The following is a 23190-nucleotide window of genomic DNA, read 5'->3' on the forward strand; positions in this document are numbered from 1 at the left end:
CGGGGACAATAAAATGTGATTTGATTTGATTTTCAAGTCATCCATTACAAGCTTTTAAAAAGTAAAACCAGAAATGTATCAGATTCCACAGTCTAGAAACTGTTTGTAAAAATAAAGGCTTCCTTCCTTTGTATGTCCACCTGTCACCAGGAGGGGTCTATGGATAGCCTGTACGAGGCAGTGCAGAGCTCCACCGACGGCCCGGCCCCGCCCATCCCCAGCCGCTCATCCAGCCGCTCCTGCAGCCGCTCCTGCAGTCCAGCAGTGCTGCTGGATGACAACACGAGGTGGAGAGGCTCTGGAAGGTCTATATCCATGGTGAGAGGGGAAATTTTTCATTGAGGCCTCAAACGTGTCTGCAACAGGACTGGTGGACGCAGTTAGTCAGGGTTGCAGTTAAATCCGTGAATTACTGGCCTTTGTAAAGTCCCAGGATGTTTCGACGAAATAAAGCTGATTATGAAATGACTAACATATCCTGACAGCTGCTACAGAGGTCAGATCCTTTTTAATATATAAATTGAGCTTGAAGTCAAGCATTCCTCATGTCCATGAACTGATCCTTACAGACGGTATGGGGAGTAATTCATTGACAAAATATCAGTACAAACTTCACAAAGTTTTTTGTTGAAAAGTAACTTTTAAACACTGAAGCGTTTCTTTTTCGTTCAGGATATGCAGCAGACACACAGGGCCAACTCCAATAAAAGGAATAGAAGGTAAGCTCATCAAAATAAGCATGCTACATGCTTTTTTAATATCTTGAATTTAATTTGGAATATTTGTATCATTCCAAGATACACATCATTAAAAATTATGCAATCCTGCAAGGACATCAATTATACTCCACTAGTCTTTTTGAATGCACATGTCAGTCAGTCCAAAAAGGCCCTCCCTGCAAGTGAAAGGGCCTTCTCATTAAGAAATAATAAGGCTTGAGATGCTCCCTGTTTATTTTCACTGAGAATTTAATTCTGTAAATCCTCCGTGTAGCAAAAACAGATCAGATCCTCAGCAGGACTCCTCCTCTCCATCACTTCATTCTCTCCATTTGAAGGATAGTCCCACTTTAACATGAGGGATTGATGGCACAGTTGGAAGCTTAATATTTTTCTATTCAGCTTCACAGGAAGCTTTTGCCTTTTTTTTTTTTTTTTTTAGAAGAAGAAAGGTCCTGCAGATTGTCTTGCCAGCAGGAGGTAGATTATGGGGCTTTGGGCCAGTTGAACTAAGCGGATTCAAGGTCCTGGTTGCCACATTACCTTTACTTCTTTGGCTCTGGTTTACTCTGTTCTCACAGTGCTGTCTCTCTGAAAGCATATTCAGTTCCACATCTGAAACAACACGAACATTCTCTGACGACGTTTTAAGCTCATTGTTTTTGTATGGGTGAGCAATGTAATGTAAAAATATTACAAAAATCCTCTGAGCTAATGTGCATAATATTCTGTCCTTTCCTTTCAGAACACACATATCAAAGTCCCTGTCAGACAATGAAACACTGGGTGAGTACTGCTTAATGAATTGTTGAACAACTTGAGGGCTGGCAAGAAACCCATTTCAATTAAACGTTGGTGCTTTATCTTGATCAGATTATCTAGGGAGCTTTAATTTGTAATCTACTGCTTCCTATTTTGCTGCGGTATAAACATAACGTGACACAGAGGCCTATGTTGCTTAGTTACTTTTTAAGTTGGAAAAGATAAGAGAACATACCATGCAAGTACGAAACAGCGTATGTTAACCCTCCCACAGTCTTAGTCCTAGCGTAGGAAGAGCGAGGCAGATGTGACTGTCGAGCAAAGGTGAAATATGCCATCCATAGACTGATATTATTGTTGGGGCCTGCCATGCAAAGCAATGGCAGGAACCTATTACTATTGTCGGAGAAAGTGTTTCTTTATTCTTTATTTTTCTTCCGTAACCGTTAATGCGGCTCATACTGCTGGGTGCACACCTACAAATGAGGTATCAAAACGTGCAGAAAATTCACGCCATTCCAGCTATTACTTTTGGTGGGATTTGGGCTTAACGTGGCGACATAATTCGCAAAAAACTACGAAAAAAACCCCATTATAAGTCAATGGGAAAAATCCTAGAAATACCCTATTTTTAAGGATTTGCTGTGTCGTCACAAATTCACCTAGAAATGCCATTCAAATTTCATTTTGTAGATACGTCTGTGATCTCTTCGAAAGTGAAGACGGCTCGTCGATACCAGTTACGGTTTGTCCACAATTTGCCTCTAAGCGACCCAAAGTTTCTCATTTTTGCTCAAATTAGAGTGACAGCCCATCTAGGTTCAGATCTGGGCACAACATTTCTTTCTCTCATCACTGTAAATGCTCTGAGTGAGGTACAGATATGAATCTCGGGACTATCGCAGAAGACACATTGAACTGTCATACACTTAAAACGCTTTTCGAATATGTATTACGGTTCCCGAACAAGAAGGATTTGTTTCCAATGCTTTTTTGTCAGTAAAACGTGTTTGCTCAAACACACAATTGTGTGTTTGAGAGCTCAGAGCTCACACCTGCTGAGACCATTATTTGCCATAGCAACGGAACTCAAGAGGCTATTGGCTGCTGGTTTGGACTACAAATACGCATCGCTGTAGTTCTATCTATCCTCAGTTGAAACAGATCAGGACTGAGAACTGGCCTTTAGAACTACCTGCTGCTATGGGCTGTATATAACTGATTTAACTCAGTAACTGTTACACATGGGATTAGTTTGGAACTTTAAAATTAAGCATATTGAAAATTTCAAAATAAAAGCCCTGAATATTTTTACATGACGTAATTGCTCTTTTTGGCTTTATTTGACTTTTCCATCCAAAGCACTGTTACACATGGGATTACTTTGGAACTTTAAAATGGAGCATAATAATAATTTCAAAATAAAAGCCTTGAATATTTTTACATCATGTAATTGCTCTTTTTGGCCGTATATGACTTTTTCATCCAAAGCAATGTTACACATGGGATTAGTTCGGAACTTTAAAATGGAGCATAATAATAATTTCAAAATAAAAGCCTTGAATGTTGTTACATCAGGTAATTGCTGTTTTTGGCTTTATGTGACTTTTTCATCCAAAGCAATGTTACACGTGGTATTAGTTCGGAACTTTAAAATGGAGCATAATAATAATTTCAAAATAAAAGCCTTGAATATTTTTACATCATGCAATTGCTGTTTTTGGCTTTGTATGACTTTTTCATCCAAAGCACTGTTACACATGTGATTAGTTCGGAACTTTAAAATTAAGCATAATAATAATTTCAAAATAAAAGCCTTGAATATTTTTACATCAGGTCATTGCTCTTTTTGGCTTTGTATGACTTTTTCATCCAAAGCACTGTTACACATGGGATTCGTTCGGAACTTTAAAATGGAGCATAATAATAATTTCAAAATAAAAGCCTTGAATATTTTTACATCATGTAATTGCGGTTTTTGGCTTTATGTGACTTTTTTATCCAAAGCACTGTTACACAATGGAATAGTTTGGCCCTCTGAAATGAAGCATACTGAAAATTTCAAAATAAAAGCCTTGAATATTTTTACATCATGTAATTGCTCTTTTTGGCCGTATATGACTTTTTCATCCAAAGCACTGTTACACATGGGATTAGTTTGGAACTTTGAAATGGAGCATAATAATAATTTCAAAATAAAAGCCTTGAATATTTTTACATCATGTAATTGCTGTTTTCAGCATTATATAACTATTTTAACCCAAGGACTATTACGCATGGGATTAGTTTGGCCCTTTGAAATGAAGCATACTGAAACTTCCAAAATAAAAGCCTTGACAACATTTTAAATCGTACCGAATGGTGCACGTCCGCCTCGCTTAACGTTCTTGCGGTTCTCCGCGTGCCACTGGTCACGTTGCGGCGTTCTTTGGCGTCGACGCCGATTTGTGGCGTGACGACGCCGGGCCCGAACCCCACGGGCGCGCCTTGGCAGGCCCCGGCTAAATTTCTTCCGAAATTTTCTAGTTATTATTAGATTTTTAAAACTTTTTCTGCATGCTTCCTCCCCCCACGCCCATTTCCTGTCAGAACACTGGAAATAACTACTATTAGTTCCAGAAACCTTTTTAAAAAATGATGGCCAAAAATAGCACTACTACTCAAACCCCTGCTCATATCTGCTGTCAGAGTAATAACGGCAGCAGAGAGAGCTTTCTTGAGAGTTTATGAAACACTATCAAACTATTAGATGTTGCGTACATGCTAATCGGTTGTTTGAAAAGCTTGCCAGAAAGAAAACAATTTTATAAGGTAAAGGTGTCAAATTTGCTAAATGCCACTGGAAGTGTGTAATTTGATCAGATGAGACCAAGATTTAACTTTTGAAAACAAATACCTTGCAGTGTCTGGTGTGAAAGAAAGTATGAATACAAGAAGCTCTTTATGTCCACTGTTAAATATGGCAGTGGATCTGTGTTTCTGTGGGCCTCTTTGTCTTCCACAGGTCCAGGGATCCTTGTTAGAGTTCAGATCATCCTGAGCTTTTTAAAACTCTAGGACAGAAAGCTAAAAATAGGCTACGACTGGATGACCATTTCAGTCTCCAGACCTAAATCCTACGAAAAAGCTGTGATGTGAGCTGAAAAGAATAGAGCATAACAGAGGACCAAAGTCTCTCAAGAGATTATTAATGTAAGGCTCTATGGGCTTCGGATTAAAGAAATGTGATAGGAGAAGACTAAGTGCTGTCATATCAGTATTAGAGGACATGCAAAGTATTGATAGCAGGGTTACCAATCAGAGCCACACTGGGGATTTATTAAAACCCAATTATTTCTTGTCTGAGATTTCTTTGCAGACTAAATGAATGTAATCAAATTCCGATTGGATTTAAAAAATCAATTGAAATTATCCTATTGGAATTTTTTTGTTGTTGTTTTAAGGCTTCTAACCTATCTTTACCATGGGGTGTTGAAAAGTGTGACGGGCTTTAACACATTAGTGTCTCTTATCCAAGCTGAAACCGTACATGCAGAGTTGTAACCAGTTGTAGTTGAGTCAGTTCTGACGCAGCCTCACTTTTCACATCAAATCCTTGGCCTTTGCCTCTGCCTGCCGCAGATAACCCCGGCTGTAATGCAACGTGGCAGTGCGCCAGGAGCCGAGAAGATTTAATCCACATCACCAACAATCACAACGAAGGTAAAAATAAAATGTAGGTTAAGCTCATCCAAGGTGCATCTCAGCATTCATCTGGACTGAGAGCTAGATGTTGGCTTTCAAACATCATGAAAAAAACCAAACAATTTCTATTAATTCTATCTAATATTTGTAGCAAATTATAATAAACATTTACTGTTATATTTCCTGTTTGTTTATGTTTAGCAAATTACATAGAAAGATGCTAAACAGACACACAACACATTAGGTTTTTTGTAATGCACCAAAACTTGAGTCTGTGGTTTCTTGATATGTAAAACCCTGATTCGTCAGATTTAATAATTTTCAGTGTCTTTCCTGAAAAACAGTTAGCAAATTGTTAGCAACACAACATTCAGCTAATCCTACTGGTTTTCCATCTTGAAACTAGATCCCAACCTGAGTGTTACGTGCTTCCCAAATCCAAAAGGTGGCCAAGGCTTCAGTTCTTTTTTCAACTTGTATTCTGTTAATGCTGATATTTTCACCCCCTACTGACACAGAACTGGCATTACAGTTGAATTCCAGTGATTGTGTGTCTTTCTGAAGTTTTAGAAACTTTTTTTTGCTTTGTTTACATCTTTCCACCTCATGAAGTGAACTCAAAACATTTTGTTTCTTTAGAGATGAGAAAGCCTAAGCACCGAACAGACAAAAAGGGAGGAAAGGGAGGACATCGTAACGGCACAAAGAAAAAAGAAAAACAACAAGCAAATCAGGTGAGCAGAGAAAGGGCTGTTGATGCTGATACGACAGTAATTAATCACAGAGCTTTACTGACCCCGCGTCAGCCTGCTGTGTGACGTGTTGCTTCTGCTGCTGGAATTGAATGGGAAACCAAAAACCAGTTCAATTTCCATTAGCAGGGACTTCCATCTGTTTGTGAGTCAGTTTTCTGAGGCTGGTCAGGTTTTAATGCAGCACAGATAGTACTAATGGAAATACTGCTCTCACTGTGATGACTTGGACTCATTATAGTGATGTGTGTGGGCATGGTGAAGGTTTAAAGACCTCATACCAGGTCAGACAGTGGCCAGTCGCTTAATGCCCATCATAGGGGCAAACGAAGCAGATCCTGCCAGGGCTGGATCAGATTCTGTTTTCAGTGCGTCACTAAGAGGCTGCCTGGCTGCACTGAGAGCGCTCCGATGCTACTGTTTATGTAACAACAACACACTAAGAGTGACTTAGAATTTGCTGTTTGCAGAAAGTAAGAGAGCACAAACACAGCCTCAAGAACAAAAAGACAAGGTGGGATATTTTAAGGTAATGGGAGTCGATTTTGATTGTTCTGCCATTTCAGAGTGTTCATAGCAACGGAGTGATAACAGAACCCAAATCTGCTGCCAAAAAGAACCAAAAGAACGGAAAGAAACCAGGAGGAAGGAGTGGGAAAGATGTGTCCAAGAAAAGTCACAGCAACAGAGGTGAGACAGCGTAGAAAAAATACTTACTAAAGGATTTTTTCTCTCTGTGTTCTCCATAGACTGAATTGTCCTAAATTCCTGTATGACTCAGCTTATTTGCTAAAATTTGAGACACAAGAACATGTGCATGCAAGCAGGGTCACTTGAGTTCATAACTTTTAACATGTTACCACATTTTCAGTGAAGAAGGAGTCATCCAACAAAAGCACAGCAAAAACTGACTCATCCAACTGACCATTGCCACATTTCCTCTTTTTCTCTTTTTGATGTTGCTTGAGGATATGAAGCCATCCTCCCTCTAACCCATTTCCAGACGCCTTTAGACTTGCTTTTCTGATACAGAGTATGTTATCACAATTTTTATTCCCATTTAACTTTTCTATATTGGAATAGACCAACACTAAATAGTGGCACAACAGATACGCCTTCTTTTTTAAATCTCAGAAAACTGTGGTGTACTTTTTTTTTCAGACACCCTGTGCTGCAATTATGGCTGCAAGTATTTTGCGTATGCCTCTACCAGAACTACTAATTTAGGGACAAAACCTTATGTTCAGTCTTCTTTGGAAAGCAACTCAAGCTTAGAGTTTCTCAATCATCTAAGTGTTACATAAAATCGTGCTTTCATCGATACCAATCTTTTGTAGCTCTGGCAGTATGTTCAGGGTTGTTGTCATGGAGGAAAGACCTTTCTTGCACTGTTGTTCTATATTTAGCTCCATCCATTTTCCTTTGCTCAGCTTCCCCGTCCCTGCTAAAGAAAAGCATTCCACACCATGATGCTGCCACTATCATGTTTCACTTTTGGGATATGGTTCTGTAGTCGTGCCACACTTGAGGTGTCACCTGACAGGACTCATTCTGTCACTCGTTTGCTTTGTTCAATTAAACACTTTGGCAAACTGTGAGTGGGACTTCGTATGCCTTTGATTAAACAATGAGTTTCCTCTTGACAGTTTTACTTTAAGGCAAAACTTCTGCAGTGCACAACTGATACTTGTGGCTTGGATAAAATCATGAACTTGAGCTTTTGCTCTCTGCATCTCCTCCAGAGTTACACTAAGATCTTTTAACACCTTCTATGATTAATGCTCTTCTTGGATGACTTGTCTCCTCATGTAAATGGCCATGTAGTTTTTGGTAGTTTTGCAGATGTGCCAGATTCAGATGATGGACTGAATGTTAAAAAAAAAAAGGCTGGGGTATTTATAACCGAACCCTGTGATAAACTTCTCCTTAACTTTCTGCTGACGTGTTTGTGGTGCACCTCGTTCTTCATGATGCTTTTTTTTTTTCACAAATGTTCTTGGGTTTTTCTTTGGCTTTCCTCCTTCTCTTCCAGTGAGTTCCCCACCAAAAACAATGAGCCCACCCTTGGAACCACAGTATTTGGACGTGCCATACACATCTAGACCGGATAGGAGGTTGTACCTGGGCAAATCCTCCACCCTCCCCACCCCGGACAGCTCAAACCCGGGGCGCTGTGTGGACATGGTCAGCCTACCTGGAGGAGCGACACCCACCCACCACCAGCGCTGGAGCAACCCAGGGGACAGCAGCCCTGCCTGGGGGACCATAGAGCACACCTGCTGCCGGCCCCTCACGGAGTACCGCATGCTCCCCCATGAATTTGCCGCCCTGCATGGAAAGGAATGGGATGGGAAGCAACAATCAGTGATGGACCAGAATGGAAGCCTAAAACGGAGCTGTCAGCTTCAACCAAAGGTGCCACGGTCTGTCACGGAGGTGGACCTGTCAGAGCCAAATGTAAGCAGTGGATTATATTCTTCATTAAGCTTCAAACAAAATACAATAAAAAACGTCCTTTAAATATTGACCAAAATATGCAAACAGGCAGAAGGACGTAGTCACATATGATGGTTTGCCACAATTTCTGCGCAGACTATAGAGCTCTTCCTCTGCTCTCTGCCTTAACATAATCCAGTACTGACCAGATGAGGTATCTGCTACCACCCATTGGGGGTTTGGAGTTGTTTCCATCAGAATAGCTAGGACCAGTCAAATACATGATAATAGTAATGTGTGATGTGCTGTAGAGCAGAAGATTTTCCACACATAAGTAAGAAAAGAAATCAGGAAAACTACAGCATCTTGAAATCATGCAAACAACTTTAAGTTTGATATTTCTTTAGATGAGAAAAAGATCAGTGTGTTATTGGGAATAGACAAAACAAAGTAGTAAATAATTGTGATGCGGAAGGAAAATGATGCAAAACTAGAAGATGTTGCATCCTTCTGTATTTTGGTCCCTGTCTACTGAAACTCCCAGGTAAAGTCCAAAGCAATGGTCACCTTCACAATTCAAATAATTAGTAACTAGAGAGCTGCTGTGTGTATTTTCATGTCAGTGCAAATCCAACTGTCAAGGTTTGTTGGAGAACATGAAATAAACTTAATCATGAAGACCTAGGAACACAGCAGAAAGGTCAGGAATAAAGTTGTTTACGCAGAGTTAGGTCATTAAACAATATTGTAATTTCATCAAAAAATGAGAAGTTTGGCACAAATGAATAGATGGGTGTTCTCATTGAATAACAGGAGTGCAAAGATCCACAGCTAAAGTGGGAGGCAATAGGGATGAAATACTCGAAAGAAAACCATAAGACTTCCTCTTTGCAGTTTTTTTTTTTTACAAACCACAAAGGGGACAAATAAAAAAATTGGGAGCATTTCTTTTGGTCAGGTTAAGCAAATATTGAGTTTTTTTTGGCCAACATACAAAACAAAGTGTGTATTGACACCAAACACTGCACATCTGAATATCCCAACAATGAAACACGGCGGTAGCAGCATAATGCTGTAGAACACAGGAGTTGACAAGCTGTTCAAAACACTTTAGACCAGGGGTCTCAAACTCCAGGCCTCAAGGGCCGGCATCCTGCAACTTTTAGATGTGCCTCTGCTGCACCACACCTGAATAGAATAATTGGGTCATTAGCAAAGGCTCTGGAGAACTTATCTACACAAGGAGGAGGTAATTAAGCCATTTCATTCCAGTGTTTTGTACCTGTGACACATCTAAAAACTGCAGGACACTGACTCTTGAGGACTGGAGTTAGAGACCTGTGCTTTAAACTGTCTTTCATTTTCCTTCAAAACTATGTGCTACGTTGTCTTCATCTCATAAAATCCCAATGGAATACATCAAATTTTGAGACTGAAATATCACAAAATGTGAAAAGATTTATTGAATACTATTAGAGTTCAGTGTATTCACTTGATGTTACCATATAGGAAATTAATCCATTTTGAATCGAGCATTAACTGTGGATTTTTCTATTGTATAGTGATTACTTGCTGCTAATACCTTACAATAGTCTAGACAGAGCCAGGGGGCACTGCCCTGGTGAACAGTTGGCATTTCTCAGAGCATAACCCTTGCTGCTGGTCAGAGAGCACGTGCAGGATTCAGCATGTGTCACACAGAGCAGTAGTCAAAGCTTAACATACTGAGGGAGAAACAATCAAAGATGAAAAAATGGTCTTACATAGAGATTTAGAGCTGCCTATGGAGCAGTAGGGACACTGGTTCTTAGTAACAGATGGAGCTATGACAACATTAGGCTTAAAGGTTAAAACTAAAAATCTATTTTTGTAATGGCTTACATTCTTATTGGGATGTGGCAGAAAAAAATGGCTTTGCTCAGATGCTCTTTCAGATGTAATGTTTTGGCAGGTCTTTCTTGTCAGAATTTGAAAGTGATTTAAGTGATTTAATAAAAATCTGTTAAAAAATGTTTCAGGTTTAAGGTGAAGAAAAACCCCCAGAATATTGTACATGATTACAAGCTGTTCATTCTATCACTTCTGACTGTCTGGAACTCAAAACATGTGGACGAGAAAAGTATCTCACTAAATTTTAATGTCTGATGAAGTCACAGTTTTGGTTCGGGCTTAAAATCTTTTCAAATGTGGGAAAAGTCAAATTTTTTTTCTGAGCTTCCATATTTACATCATTGCTACTACTGTAACAATGAATTCATGGAGAAATATTATACTTTTACTTGTGTGTAGTAAAGATCTGGAAACATGTTTGGATTGCAGAAAGGTGTGGGAGCACCTAACTAAAAAGTAAGTAAAATACAATATGATACAGTCGTTTCCAAAACAAAAGTTTTCCTTTTCGAACTAAGATGAACAACTGTCTCACCACAGAGCCAGGAGTCTGGGAAGTCATAGATTAGAAACCTTAATCTGAATAGTCAGGAGTTCGTGTTTGATTGAATTGCAGCGGGATTAGGCAGCGGTTTTGTCTGTTGAATTCTTTTGTGCAAGTGACCAAATGAAACCAGCTGTGGCATAAATCCCCAGATGATGGCATTGGAGTGATCATGTTCCCCAGGAAGGCCTTCAGGCTGGTTATGTTATTATTTTGAACCAAACAACTAATATCAGGATTGTATGTGTAATCTTTTTTCAAGGTAGGATATGCAGCTTGCTTTAAAACTAGTAGCCCAGAGAAACCGGAAAGTGTTTCGACACAGCAAAGTTGCCACTTTGAGCTGTTTCTGTGTCATACCTAAGCGCTTCCTCTAAATTTCTCACCCCACGTTAAGAAATGACTTATTACTCCAGCATCATTTACCATCACCCACTTCCCCATTGTTGTTTTAAAAAAGGAAGAAAATTCTTTAGGAAGAAAAATAATTTTTGCACATTTTCTGTTGTATTGTTATTTCTTTTTTTGCTGAAATGAGACTGGATGGGATTTATTGGCAGTGAGGGAATAATCGCATTATACCACAACATGACCAACAGTGGTTACATGACTGACTTTTACTTAGTGAAATTACTGGCCCAACTCTGTGGATTAACCACAGCAACACAACACTGGTAGCTGATGTGACGCAAGCTCATTCTCATTAAGTTGCCTGAGATAATATCAAAAAAAAAAAAAAACAAACACTGCAATTAGAAACCCTAAACTGAGTCGTTCCTGGAAGTGGCTGAAAGTGGGTTTTTTTTTTTTTTTTCAAGGCCACAAAATGCACACTTAAGCATTTGTGTTTTTCCCTTTGAAAGCAATACTGCAGCAAGAAACAGTCAATTGCCTCACATCCTGTGTTTTGTGAGGAAGTGGCCCAGTCAGCTCGTCAGACAGTCAGCCTGAGCATTAGTTAACACATCACTGTCAGATCAGTGAGGTACAGGCAAGAAAAGAGCAGCAACTGGCCAAAACAGCAAGAAAATTTATATAGCTGAAAATGTTACAAAGAGCAGCGTCTAATGTGTCAGACAAAACAAGGAGCAACAAACCAAAGGTAGGTTAACAAACTATACATAACTAATGCTGGTGGGACAATTTAATCCTTTAAATTAACTTTGCATCATGTTATTCTTGTCCTAATGAATCAAACTGTAAATTACATGAAATTGCCCCTGTTTTATAGTTTAAAATATGCAAAAAATAAGAGATTCATTCAAACACTGGAATTAAAAATGACAGTAAAAACAAATTTTTTGTTCATGTAATCGCTGGCAGAGAGCCTCACAAATCTAAGCAGTTTCTGCTACATTAACTCAATCTCCCCTATGGCTGTCTAGGAGCACAGAGCTCATATTTAACCAGGATTTCCAAAGGATTAATCATTTATATAATTATTTTTGGTGCTCTGCACAGGGGATGATGTGTGTGTGAGGGTGTGTGTGTGTGTGTGTGTGTGAGGTTTGGGAGAGATTATGATGACTTTTAGTTTTATGAAAAATTGGGAGTGCCAGAGAAAAGCAAGCTGTGAGTTCATGTCCAGTTCTGTGCGGATATAGTAGTGTCATTTAAATCTGCCAGTGCTGCTTCATGGAAACATGTAGATAAATGAAAATGATGAAAAAGGGTGAACGGTTGATATGTTTACTCATGTATTTTTGCAAAAGAATTGATGCTTTTGTGTCTTTGCCATAAAATAACCCAGATTCCTCAGTCTTTTGTTAGCAGAGAGTGACTGGAAATTTACCCACAAACTGTTCAAGTAAAGTGAGAGGACGTTTTTGTTTTTTTTTTGTCTCTTTTAGCGTTCCACAAGCTTCGGCAGGTTTGAGGGACTCAGACATCACTCATCACATGCCAAAATAGAGGAAAATGGGACAACTATGGTTGGTGGACAAGCTTGTTTTTTGTGCATTCATGTATTGTAACAAAAATCAATTCCATGTTCCAAAACCTTTGTCTTGTGGATACGCTTGAGTGCTCATATTTGCACAACTTTGAAAATGTGCATTGGAATTGGATTTTAACTGAAAAAAATATGCATTTTAATGTAAATTTATGGAGCAGAAAAACAAGTGGTTTACTTAATTCCACCTTTCTGTCTGTCCACCATTAATCTCTTCAGCTCAGAGAAGAGTGCGACAGTCCAGATCCTGGCAGATCAGCTGGACTCAGCAAAAAGATGAAAGAGATCTCGCTGACCATGAGGAGAAAGATGGGCAAAAAGCACGCCAAGTCTCTTTCAGAGGAAACAGTGAGTCATTTTTAAGATGCTTTCTTCACTAAGGATAAATCTCTTGACTTTGCATGACTATCTGTTCAGCTGACACAGATAACCAAAAACCCCCTTTGTACCTGTCACAGCATTTACTGCAGCCCTGAGCTCTTCCTTTATCACATTCATCTAACACAAACCCACATCCTCACACATGACGCTGGCCTGAGCAACAATACAATTCTGCTTTATACTTTGACCTGTAAAGAATAAAAAAAAAAAAACATCTTCCTGCAGTTTCATACTTTGCTGTCAAACAGATTCAGAGATTCAGAGATGCAAAACCTTGAAAGTTTAGTATTTCCATCTTTACCTAACACTGTATATTTTAGCTTACTCTCATGTCCTTGTTGATTATTATTCTAATTTTTTTTTGCCTTTGTATGTGATCCAGGGCGATGACACAGACAAAGACCCAGAAGGAGAGACGGAGAGCAGCCCAGCGGTTGAGAAAAGCTCTGCAAAGACGAGCAACTCCTTGGAGAGTCTTTACAGCGGCCAGAGCTCCTCCAGTGAGTGTTTACATCCGATCCATGCACAGTGAAGTGTAAGAGCCAGAGCTGTGTATTTATGATTTGTTTACCGGTTCAGGTGGCGTCACCAGCGAGTCCAACGGTTCCAGTCAGAGAGACAGCCTGAAGCTGGAGGAGGACGGCTCCTACCAGGGTCAGTTCTGCGGCCGGGCTCGGGTCCACACCGATTTCGTTCCCAGTCCTTACGACACAGACTCACTGAAACTGAAGGTAACTTCCAGCAAACTGTCCTACTAGTAATGGAGACTTGGACAAAAAATAACTTTTCAACCTTTAATTGGATTTTATAGGTTGGCGACATCATCCACATCATCAGGAAGCCTCCGATGGGCATCTGGACTGGCATGCTCAACAACAAAGTTGGCAACTTTAAGTTTATCTACGTGGATGTCTTGGCAGAGGAGAAGGAGAAAGAAGAAGAGGAGGAAAGTCCAAAGATCAGAGAGCAGAAGCTGTGCAAGAGGCCAAGACCTAAAACGCTGCTGGAGTTACTGGAGCGGCTGAACCTGGAGGTGAGGACGGGATCCAGGAAAAATCAAAGCAGTTTTGTCAAGTTAGAAATTTAAACGAGAACTTTTCAGTGGTCAGTCAGATTCAAAACTGGATCTCGCAATTCCTGCTTAGTAACTTTCAATATCATTTAATATCCTTCAGTAAAATTTTGTTGGCCTCTTCATTAAATATAATTCCAGATTTCTTTGACCCTGAGATTGAATCTTTAACTCTGAGAGAGGCTGAGATCAAAACAGACTTACACTATAATAAAACAACTCCAGTCCTTAGAACATCATTACTATACATTATTTTATGAACCTTCATGCCTTTGTCATGTTAACACCGGACAGTTATTTACAGAGTCTACAGGCATTTACAGATGTCTGATTAAATGTCAGGAATAAAACAACCTAGCTGTTATCTAGCTCTAGCTATTTTACACTAAGATCAAAGCAGACTAATTCTATCTTAGAACAATGAATGCTGAATATTGTCCTGCTACTTTATGAACCTTTAGATGAGGGGTCTACAACTCAAATCTTCAAGTGCCACTGTTTGGGAAGTTTTGGATGCATCCATGCTCCAACACTCCTGAACTTTCTGATATCCCAAAGAGGTAACTCAGCCATTTGGTTCAGGTGTGTTGAAAAAGAGATGAATACAGAAGTTGTGGGACAGTGGCACTTGAGGAATGAAGTTGCAGACCCCTGCTTGAGACCAAAGACACATTTATAATGGGTGGATCAGAAAAACACCAATGATCTTCCTATGTGAAACACATTCCTATGTGAAAAGTTCATTTTTGAGAAATGAACTTGAAAAGGATTTCTAGACAGCAAAAATCACACAGTCACTTTCCACATACTGAGAACAGAGCAAGCAAAACATTTCAAGACAATCAGTATTTACAGCAAAAAATAAATAAATATATGGTGCTTTGAGAGAAATGTATTTTAGTAATCTTTACTTTGACCTACTTTCTTTAGAGATCTGAAATACTTTTCATGTTCCATTCTCAGAATGTGTTTAACAGTGAGATCATTGGTGTTGCCACGTCTGCATCCTTCATTTCCTGTCTGAATACCAACTAACTGTGATGAAAGGTCCATAAAATAAGGGGGGAATTTTTGTGATTATAGTTGATTTTAGACAGCATACGTCTTCTTTTGGTCAATGCTAGCTGCCTGCTTGCTAGCATTTTCTGTTATTCTGTACTGTAGAGAAGTCTACAGTATAAGTCTGTAGACTTCTATTTAAAGTCTCTGTCAATAATTATCCATTTCAAACACGATGAAGGTTTAAAGCTTTATAAAACAGTGATCGCATGTAGAGTTGAGAGGTTTTTGAGATTAGAGATCCTTATATTAGAAGTCCAGGTTAGTTTAACCCTCTCGAACTAGCCATTACCTTGAGCCTTCTGGATTTACACTAAAAATGCAAAGAGAGTTATTGTCTGCTGTGAGATGAAAGCAACTTATAACTTAACCTCGCTTTAAAAATCCCTCTAATGAATTGTTTTGCTTCAGGAATACGCCTCTGCCCTGTTGCTGAATGGCTACCAGACAGTGGAGGACCTGCTGCACCTACAGGAGAAACACCTGATAGAGCTGAACGTCAAGGACCCCGAGCACAGGCTGAAGCTGCTCGCTGCCGCTGACTTCCGCTATGTAGAAGGTCAGCAGCATCCTGAGCAATCATCCTCTCTGTATCACCCAATCTTAAGAAAACAAACCAAGTTACAGAACAGAATCAGCACTAGGCTGATCTATTTTAGCCATTGCAGAGACTTTCTCATTACCTTAGAAACTGTTTTAGGATAAGAACTGAAACAATCGTTTGTTTTGTTTTAACCTGTAGCTGAAACCATTGCCTCTGCCTGCGTGTCACTATGCACTTACGGCTCACCAGTGATTTCCTGTCAGTCAAATAGAAATTGCTCGCCAGGACAGAAGACATTCTTGTAATCTGACATTTCTAACCAGGAGGGCTGGTTGTGACGTAGCTCTGAACGAGAACAAAACTTGTACTCGCTTGTGATTCAGAGAACTGTGACATTCACTAGTGGGGGTTGTGCTGCATCCGGCAACTCAGAGAAAATGTGATTGAGAAGCCACTGATTGTTGTTTATTTGTTTGGGTGATAGCGTGAGCCCCAACAGATGGCAGCTGCTGCAGCAGCGGCCCTGCCAAGCCTGTTGACATGGCTGAGACGGCACTAATTTAATCAAGCTGCGCTCCATTAGGTTAGTGCTGTGGTCAGGGGGATTAGGAGCTTCTGACAAACCACAGAACTGAGGAATGGTCCCTGCTTGTAGAGGGGGAAAAAAGAAAGGAGACGGTGATCTGATGCATTCGTTTGCCTATCAAAAAAAGCTACCACTGCACTTGCAGGCAACTTTTACTCATGAAGTAACGTGTTCCTGTAGCAGAAATCAAAAGATATATTAGAGATTAACGATTAGTTTCCATTGACTTGCCACAGATGTTATCCTCTTCTATGTAAGCAGAAGCCCTTATCTCTCAACACATTTTTTTTTTTTTTATTAAATTTGTTTTTCTTTGCGGCTGCAGGTGATGATACGAGCAATGCAGAGGAGCACAGATCTTCCCACGGCCAGCAGGAGGAAGACAGCGATTGTCCCAGAGACTCAGGTTGCTTCATCCCGTCTGAGTGTTCGGACACTAAGGAGGACACAGAGCACGTCGCAGACACAGCGGAGGCATGAGGCGCTTGGCTTATCAGAAGGATTCTGAGAAATTTGGAATATAAAGTCACACTTTTTTCCATTAATTCTGATGAAAAAAAAATCTAAAAATCCTCTCAACATGTAATGTTTACACCTTGTGTTCTGACCTGGAGCCTGTATAATGTGGGGACGCTTTAAAAGATGAATGAAGAGGGGATTACAGTACAGATGTTCAAAGTGTAATCTCATCCTTGTGTTGCATTATGAAAGTAAAGTTTTCTTGATGTCAAAGAAGTTACGGTTTTTTGAAATGAAGTCAGTTATATTTATTGCATTCCAAATGATCCAGTGTTTTTGCCTGTAATTGTTTTAAGCCTTTATTTGTCACAGATGAATCACTTTTATATTTCCCATCACACCCAGGCCCAGCTCAGCCCTCTGAATTCATTCCTTCTTTCCTCTGAATGTGGTGGTTCTGGTGAATGTGTCTGGCTGATGGTCTATATTACAAGCTGTACATAATAGATGTATTATTTTGAGCATGAGTTTGAATGAGATTGTTTGTTTGTGTATTTGTAAAACATTAAACCCTACGCTAAGTACATATGTATTTATCTGTTTTCACAACCTTTTGTAAATAAATCAATAAAACATATTCAGTTATATTTTAGCCTTCATTCATTTCACCTTGAACTTTGTTTTTGATTTTTATCCACAATTAATAGTAGTAGAGTGCAAGTTATAGTAACAGTATGTAACATTTTATCCAGCTTAATGATAATTATTACTGAATTATCATTCAGTAATAATTGCTGCATTGCTGCATTTAATGGTAAAAAGGAAGTCGGATTCCAATTTCGATTATTGGATTTCCACCTTAAAATGGAAAAGTTTCCCAGTTACTTGAACAAGATTCTTCCAGCGTGACATCTATAAAATATTTTAAATTAAGAGATTTTGTTTGCTAGTAAAGGTGACACTACGATACAAATAACTTATTTTCCAGGATTTCAAAGCCTCCTTTTCCCCACTTTTCTTTAAGTAAAAGCTTCGGCTTTACCAGCTGGTTGTTTCGCCCGTTTGTCGCTTACTTAAGTCGTTTGATATCCAACATTACTACTTCTACTACTACTACTACTACTACTACTATTATACTGATAATATACAATAATAATAATGTATTTTGGGATTTACCACCTTAATTGACTAAGTTTACATCTTTAGAAATTAAAGTCGAACATTAAAACGGTATTAACTGAGTTAAAATGTTCATTTCCGAGGTTTTGTAAATGCAACACATGACGCGAACTTTCAATGTCTCTAGATGATTGGCTGAGAGCGCGTAAAACGTCACGAGCTTTGCCTTCTCACTACTGCTGATGGAAGTCGTAGTCAGTAGCTATCATGAGCTGAGCTACGCTCCTTGTGTGTGGTAATAACTGTAAACTACATTACCCATAATCAACAGCGAGCAGTAAAATGTTGACGTGTATTTTAGTTCAGTTGGTCCAGTTGTCAGAACCGCTGTTTCCATTTTAGAGACATTTTAGGACTTTGCTGTAAGGTCCAGGTGTTTGTGACAATGTCCGGGGAGATTTCTATGATCGGTAAGTCTAATAATAAACAGCTTTTTAAGCTACAACTCATTAGAGGCTCGGCTTCTTGTCCCACCTGTGATTAATACCCGTTTCGATTTCGTTGCCGCAGGTTCGGTGATCCTGGCCCTGTTTCTGGCTGGGTATCTGGGACAGCAGTACTTGCCTCCCCCCAAACCCAAAGTGATCGGCCTGGACCTGGGCACCACCTTCTGCTCGGTGGGAGTCTTCCTCCCGGGCAGCGGGGAGGTGGAGGTGATCGAAGATGAGGAGGGGAGGAAGAGCATCCCTAGCTCGGTTTCGTTCACCAGCACTGCGGTGCTAGCCGGGTACGAAGCCATGGATGTGGCGGACAGCAACCCTCAGAACACCGTATACGATGCCAAGAGGTTCATTGGGAAGATATTTGAGTCGGATGTCCTGGAGCAGGAGAGCGCCAGGTACCCGTTCCAGGTGGGTCAAGCTGGGGCTCATTATACGCGGGGGAAGCTTGGGTTACTGTATTTGCTGGCAAAGTACATGAACCTTAACAGCTGTTGGTCCTTTTAAAATATATCAATGCATACATTGATTTATAAAGTTTAAAAATTGTTAAAGTGTAGAGATTGAAGGGGACACAGCAAACATGTGGAAGATGTTCTGGTCAGGTGAGGCAAAGCTTCAAGTTTTTAGCCGATATGCAAAAAGCTATGCGAGACAAAACCGATGCATCCTCCTGGACACACCGTCCTGTATTTAAAAAACGACAGTGGCAGCATCATAATATGGGAAGGCTTTTCTTTTTTTTTAGCTACATACTGTATACGTATGTATGTATTTTTTGAAGGTTTAGAAAAAAGCACAGCAAACGTCTATGTTCTGGGCTGCTTTGTGTTGGTTTACCTCATAAAATCTCAATAGTTAAAGTTTATAGCTTTGACTTGAGAAAATCTGAAAAAGTTCAATTGGTCGTGAATATTTTTGAAACCCACTGGAATTATCAAATAAATTCAGTTTAAAGCTGTCCAAAACAGCTCAGTGTTGCTCCTGTCATCGTTCAGATAATTTTAGTTCGAACAGCCTCTGCTCTTGCATTTTCCTTCCTTTCTAAAAGCTTTCTTTTCCCTCCTCTGTCCCGCACTTTGTCCTCCAGGTGGTAAACAACAATGGAAGTGCAGAGTTTGTGATCTCCACCAACCGCACCTTCACCGTGAGCCCAGAGTTCATCGGCTCCAGGCTGCTGATGAGGTTAAAGAAGATGGCTGAGCGACAGCTGGGCGTGTCCATCCAGAAGGCCGTCATCTCGGTGCCCGCAGAGTTCGACGAGCGACAGAGGAACTACACGGTCCGCGCCGCAAACCTCGCAGGTCAGGTGATCAGAAGGACAGTTTAAAGCCACACAAGGCACCTGATGTTGCTCTGTTCCTAAAGTGTCTAGTTGTGTAATCTTCAGGCTTATTGTGGCCTAATTGCAATACTGACTGTCTGGTCGTGGTTTGACAGGTTTGGAGATCTTGCGTGTGATCAACGAGCCGACGGCTGCGGCCATGGCCTACGGCCTGCACAAAGTGGACGTGTTCAATGTGCTGGTGGTGGACCTGGGGGGAGGGACTCTGGATGTGTCTCTGCTCAATAAACAGGGAGGCATGTTTCTCACCAGGGCAATGGCAGGTAATTGGTTACAGCTTTTCTAATCGACTGTACAGCATGTAAAATTAATGCAATGCTGTGGAAAAAAAACATTGCATGAATGCTAAACACTATAATGTAGCTTTTTTTTTTTTTCATACCTACATGCTTCACAATTGATGGATTTTGTTAAGAGAAAAACTCTCCTAACCTACCTGGTTGTGTGTGGAAAAGTAATCACCCTCTTTGTTAAATCATATTTTAATTATTTTATCCACATTGAATTCAGTTTCACAAGTTTAACCCAGGACTTTTTACTGCCAGCGCTGTAGAATCAACACATCACTTTAAGAGAGCTTACAACATGAAATGGGCTAAAAGATTTCATAAAGCACTGATTGAAAGAAATTCAGTAACAGATGAGAATCCAAATCATTGACTATGTAGCCATTTCTGTTGTTTTTGGGAATCCAGTCGACCACTAAGAGCTGTTATTCACAAATGGAGAAATGTGAAACAATGGAGGCCATTTACCTTTATACAAACCATTTTATACAATGTGATGAATTTCTGTTATTCCTTATGGCTCAATAACATATTCATCTGTGTAATTGATGAATAAGCCCATTAATCAACTACATTTTTATATGCTAAAGTTACAAAAAATGGATGATTTTATTTTTCTTCGTTTTTGTTAAATCAGGTGTGTTGGGTGTGACATAATTTTCAAACCATTAAATTTTGTCGTATTTTAGTTTACCTTCTCCCTGCTGTGTAGAATATTACGACAAAGCCTTATTAAGAACAGTAATAAATTATGTCATATATTAGTAAATTGAAACTGGATTCTCTGTTGCTCTATCTCCAAAGCGTGTTGCTGGAAAAGTTTTAAAAGTTACCTTGGAAATGCTTGAAAAATGCTTGAATTTTATGGTGGGGAAAAAATTTACAAACTTTGTTTTTACTCAGGTTTGTCCTTTATCATTTAGTAATTATCTGACACACGAGGGGAAAAACTAAATCGGTAAAATCTGTAAGATACATTAAAAATAAATGTTTTATTTTCACAAAAGTGTGGAAATAAGGTGCAATACCACTTTGTTTTCCATGTGGAATCACTATGAAATAATAAATATATGATTTTTTAATAATGTTATTTGCAGGTAATAACAAGCTGGGAGGTCAGGACTTCAGCCAGAGGTTGTTGCAGTACACCAGCGAGCGAGTCCGGCAGCAGTTCGGCGTCGGCCCTGTCCTCAAGGAGGACATCCACCGTCTCCGACAGGCTGTGGAAGCCGCCAAGCTCAACCTCACCCTCCACCCCAGTGCCTTAATCTCCGTTCCCCTCCACCTTCGCGCGTACGATGGCTCTGGGTCCCCAGAGGGTCCAGCTCCTCCTCCGGTTCACTTCCAAGTGGAGGTCAGTCGCCAGCTGTTTGAAGAGCTCAACCAGGACCTCTTCCTGAAGATCCTGGTCCCAGTGAAGACGGTGCTGGCCGAGGGCCACCTGCAGAAAGAGGAAGTGGACGAGATCGTTCTGGTGGGAGGCTCCACCAGGATACCGCGCATCAGGAAGCTGATCAGCGAGTACTTTGGGAAGGATCCCAACACGTCGGTGGACCCCGACCTGGCTGTGGTCACGGGCGTGGCCATCCAGGCCGGCATCATGGGCGGCTCCTGGCCGCTGCAGGTGAGCGCCATAGAAATCCCCAACAGACACCTTCGTAAGACGAACTTCAGCTGATCCTGAATCAGGAGGAGGGAGGCTGCTGGTTCCTGTTCCTGTCCACCGCGACGCTCCTGGTGGTTGGAGAGAAATGGCCGACGCAAGGAGCATCATGTTTCTGTCTGCAAGCCAAACGTGTTTCTTCTTGAACTTTCTGTTTCCTCCCTGAGTGAGAAATGTGTCAGTGACAAACAAAATGTGTTGAAACACATTTCCTGTGTAGGTGAGTTAAAGACATGCTTGCGTTTATTGCACACTCGGCTTCAGCAGTAACAACCTGTTTAGATGTGTTCACTGCTCTGTAGCAGGAAGTATTATGACCATTCAGGAAGCAGTTTATTTAAACTTTGAAGACTAGCCAGAAGATTTTTCATCTATTTATTTATTTATTCTTGTTGCATTTCTCTGAGTGTGTGTGTGTGTGTGTGTGTGTTTTCAATGGACTTTTGCTCTTCCATCTGCAAGCTGACACACTGCGTGTTGGTGTTTTTTTCAGAAAGCTGCTAATCTGTGTGAAAGCCTCGCTCCATGTTAGCGCTTCTCATACCGCTGGTTTACTGCAAATCACTGGAACCTAAAATATGGCGGTACGCTTAGTTCATTTAAAGTTTCTCTGCAGAGGGGACTACTTCCCTCATAACTCAAGTGTTCCAATGAGGTCCAGACTTTTCAGGTAACAAATGAGGGATTGTCCCAGAATGCTCTCCGTTTTAGTGCCATGGTTTATTTTGCCGCTAAGTAAAGTAGAAAAGACACACTTGATGCACTTTGACTCATACCTGTTGGCTAACTCTTCTTCTTTTGTGCAATAACACACTGTAAACACATCAGCTTGGTGTTGGACTGTCTGCTTTGGCGGCTGAAGCTCAGTTCTGACAGTCCAACAGAGGGACCAAAGTGTTGTTCATCAGTGCCTTGTTTGTATAATATTGTTAAATGCAGAATGTTTAACAGACATTTTTGTGAAATTATGTCTAATCTCCACCTGTGTTTAATGTATCTTTTTACAAACCAGATTTGAGCTTTTCTGCCTGTGTAGAAGGCCTCAGCCAGGACCTCAGAAATAACCCAACATTCCTTCTGTAAAACATCACAGCGTTGTATCTTTTGCCAAACTTAATTTGTAAAAAGAAAAAAAAAATTATAACCTGAATTCATGTTGAATAAGCTTCTGTATAGAAACTGTAAAGATCACACACGCCCTTGTATACAAGACCTAAGATTTATTTTTGTACTGGAAGTTTTCAGGATCAAACTGAAGTTACTTGATAAAGAAGGGAAACTGCTGTGACTCGCTGCTTTTCCACATTAAAATGTCATTCCTCATCAAGTCTAATGGCCTTTTCTCAAAAACCTCAACCATATTGTAACCCATGCAATCCTTATCACACACTGGCAGCCCTTTGCTCTCCTTCCAACCTCAAAGGTGAACATTAAGTG

The 23190-nt window shown here is 40.2% G+C and overlaps 2 protein-coding genes across 2 annotated transcripts; both read left to right on the plus strand.

Moving 5' to 3' along the window:
- Window positions 1–133: 133 nt before the first annotated feature.
- Window positions 134–17190, plus strand: samsn1a (SAM domain, SH3 domain and nuclear localisation signals 1a). Its single transcript, XM_032546097.1, has 14 exons — window positions 134–318; window positions 673–719; window positions 1465–1505; window positions 5103–5183; window positions 5805–5899; window positions 6484–6607; window positions 7950–8374; window positions 12638–12718; window positions 12958–13086; window positions 13502–13619; window positions 13699–13850; window positions 13931–14152; window positions 15662–15809; window positions 16706–17190. The coding sequence occupies exons 1-14, from the start codon at window positions 160–162 to the stop codon at window positions 16858–16860; spliced, it is 1977 nt and encodes a 658-aa protein (XP_032401988.1). The 5' UTR covers window positions 134–159; the 3' UTR covers window positions 16861–17190.
- A 1213-nt stretch (window positions 17191–18403) lies between these two features.
- Window positions 18404–23076, plus strand: hspa13 (heat shock protein 70 family, member 13). The gene is made up of 5 exons (XM_032545044.1): window positions 18404–18428; window positions 18529–18869; window positions 19549–19762; window positions 19899–20066; window positions 21188–23076. The coding sequence occupies exons 1-5, from the start codon at window positions 18404–18406 to the stop codon at window positions 21766–21768; spliced, it is 1329 nt and encodes a 442-aa protein (XP_032400935.1). The 3' UTR covers window positions 21769–23076.
- Window positions 23077–23190: the final 114 nt, after the last annotated feature.

The sequence above is a fragment of the Xiphophorus hellerii genome, chromosome 18, assembly GCF_003331165.1.
Source record: "Xiphophorus hellerii strain 12219 chromosome 18, Xiphophorus_hellerii-4.1, whole genome shotgun sequence".
Classification (NCBI taxonomy): domain Eukaryota; kingdom Metazoa; phylum Chordata; class Actinopteri; order Cyprinodontiformes; family Poeciliidae; genus Xiphophorus; species Xiphophorus hellerii.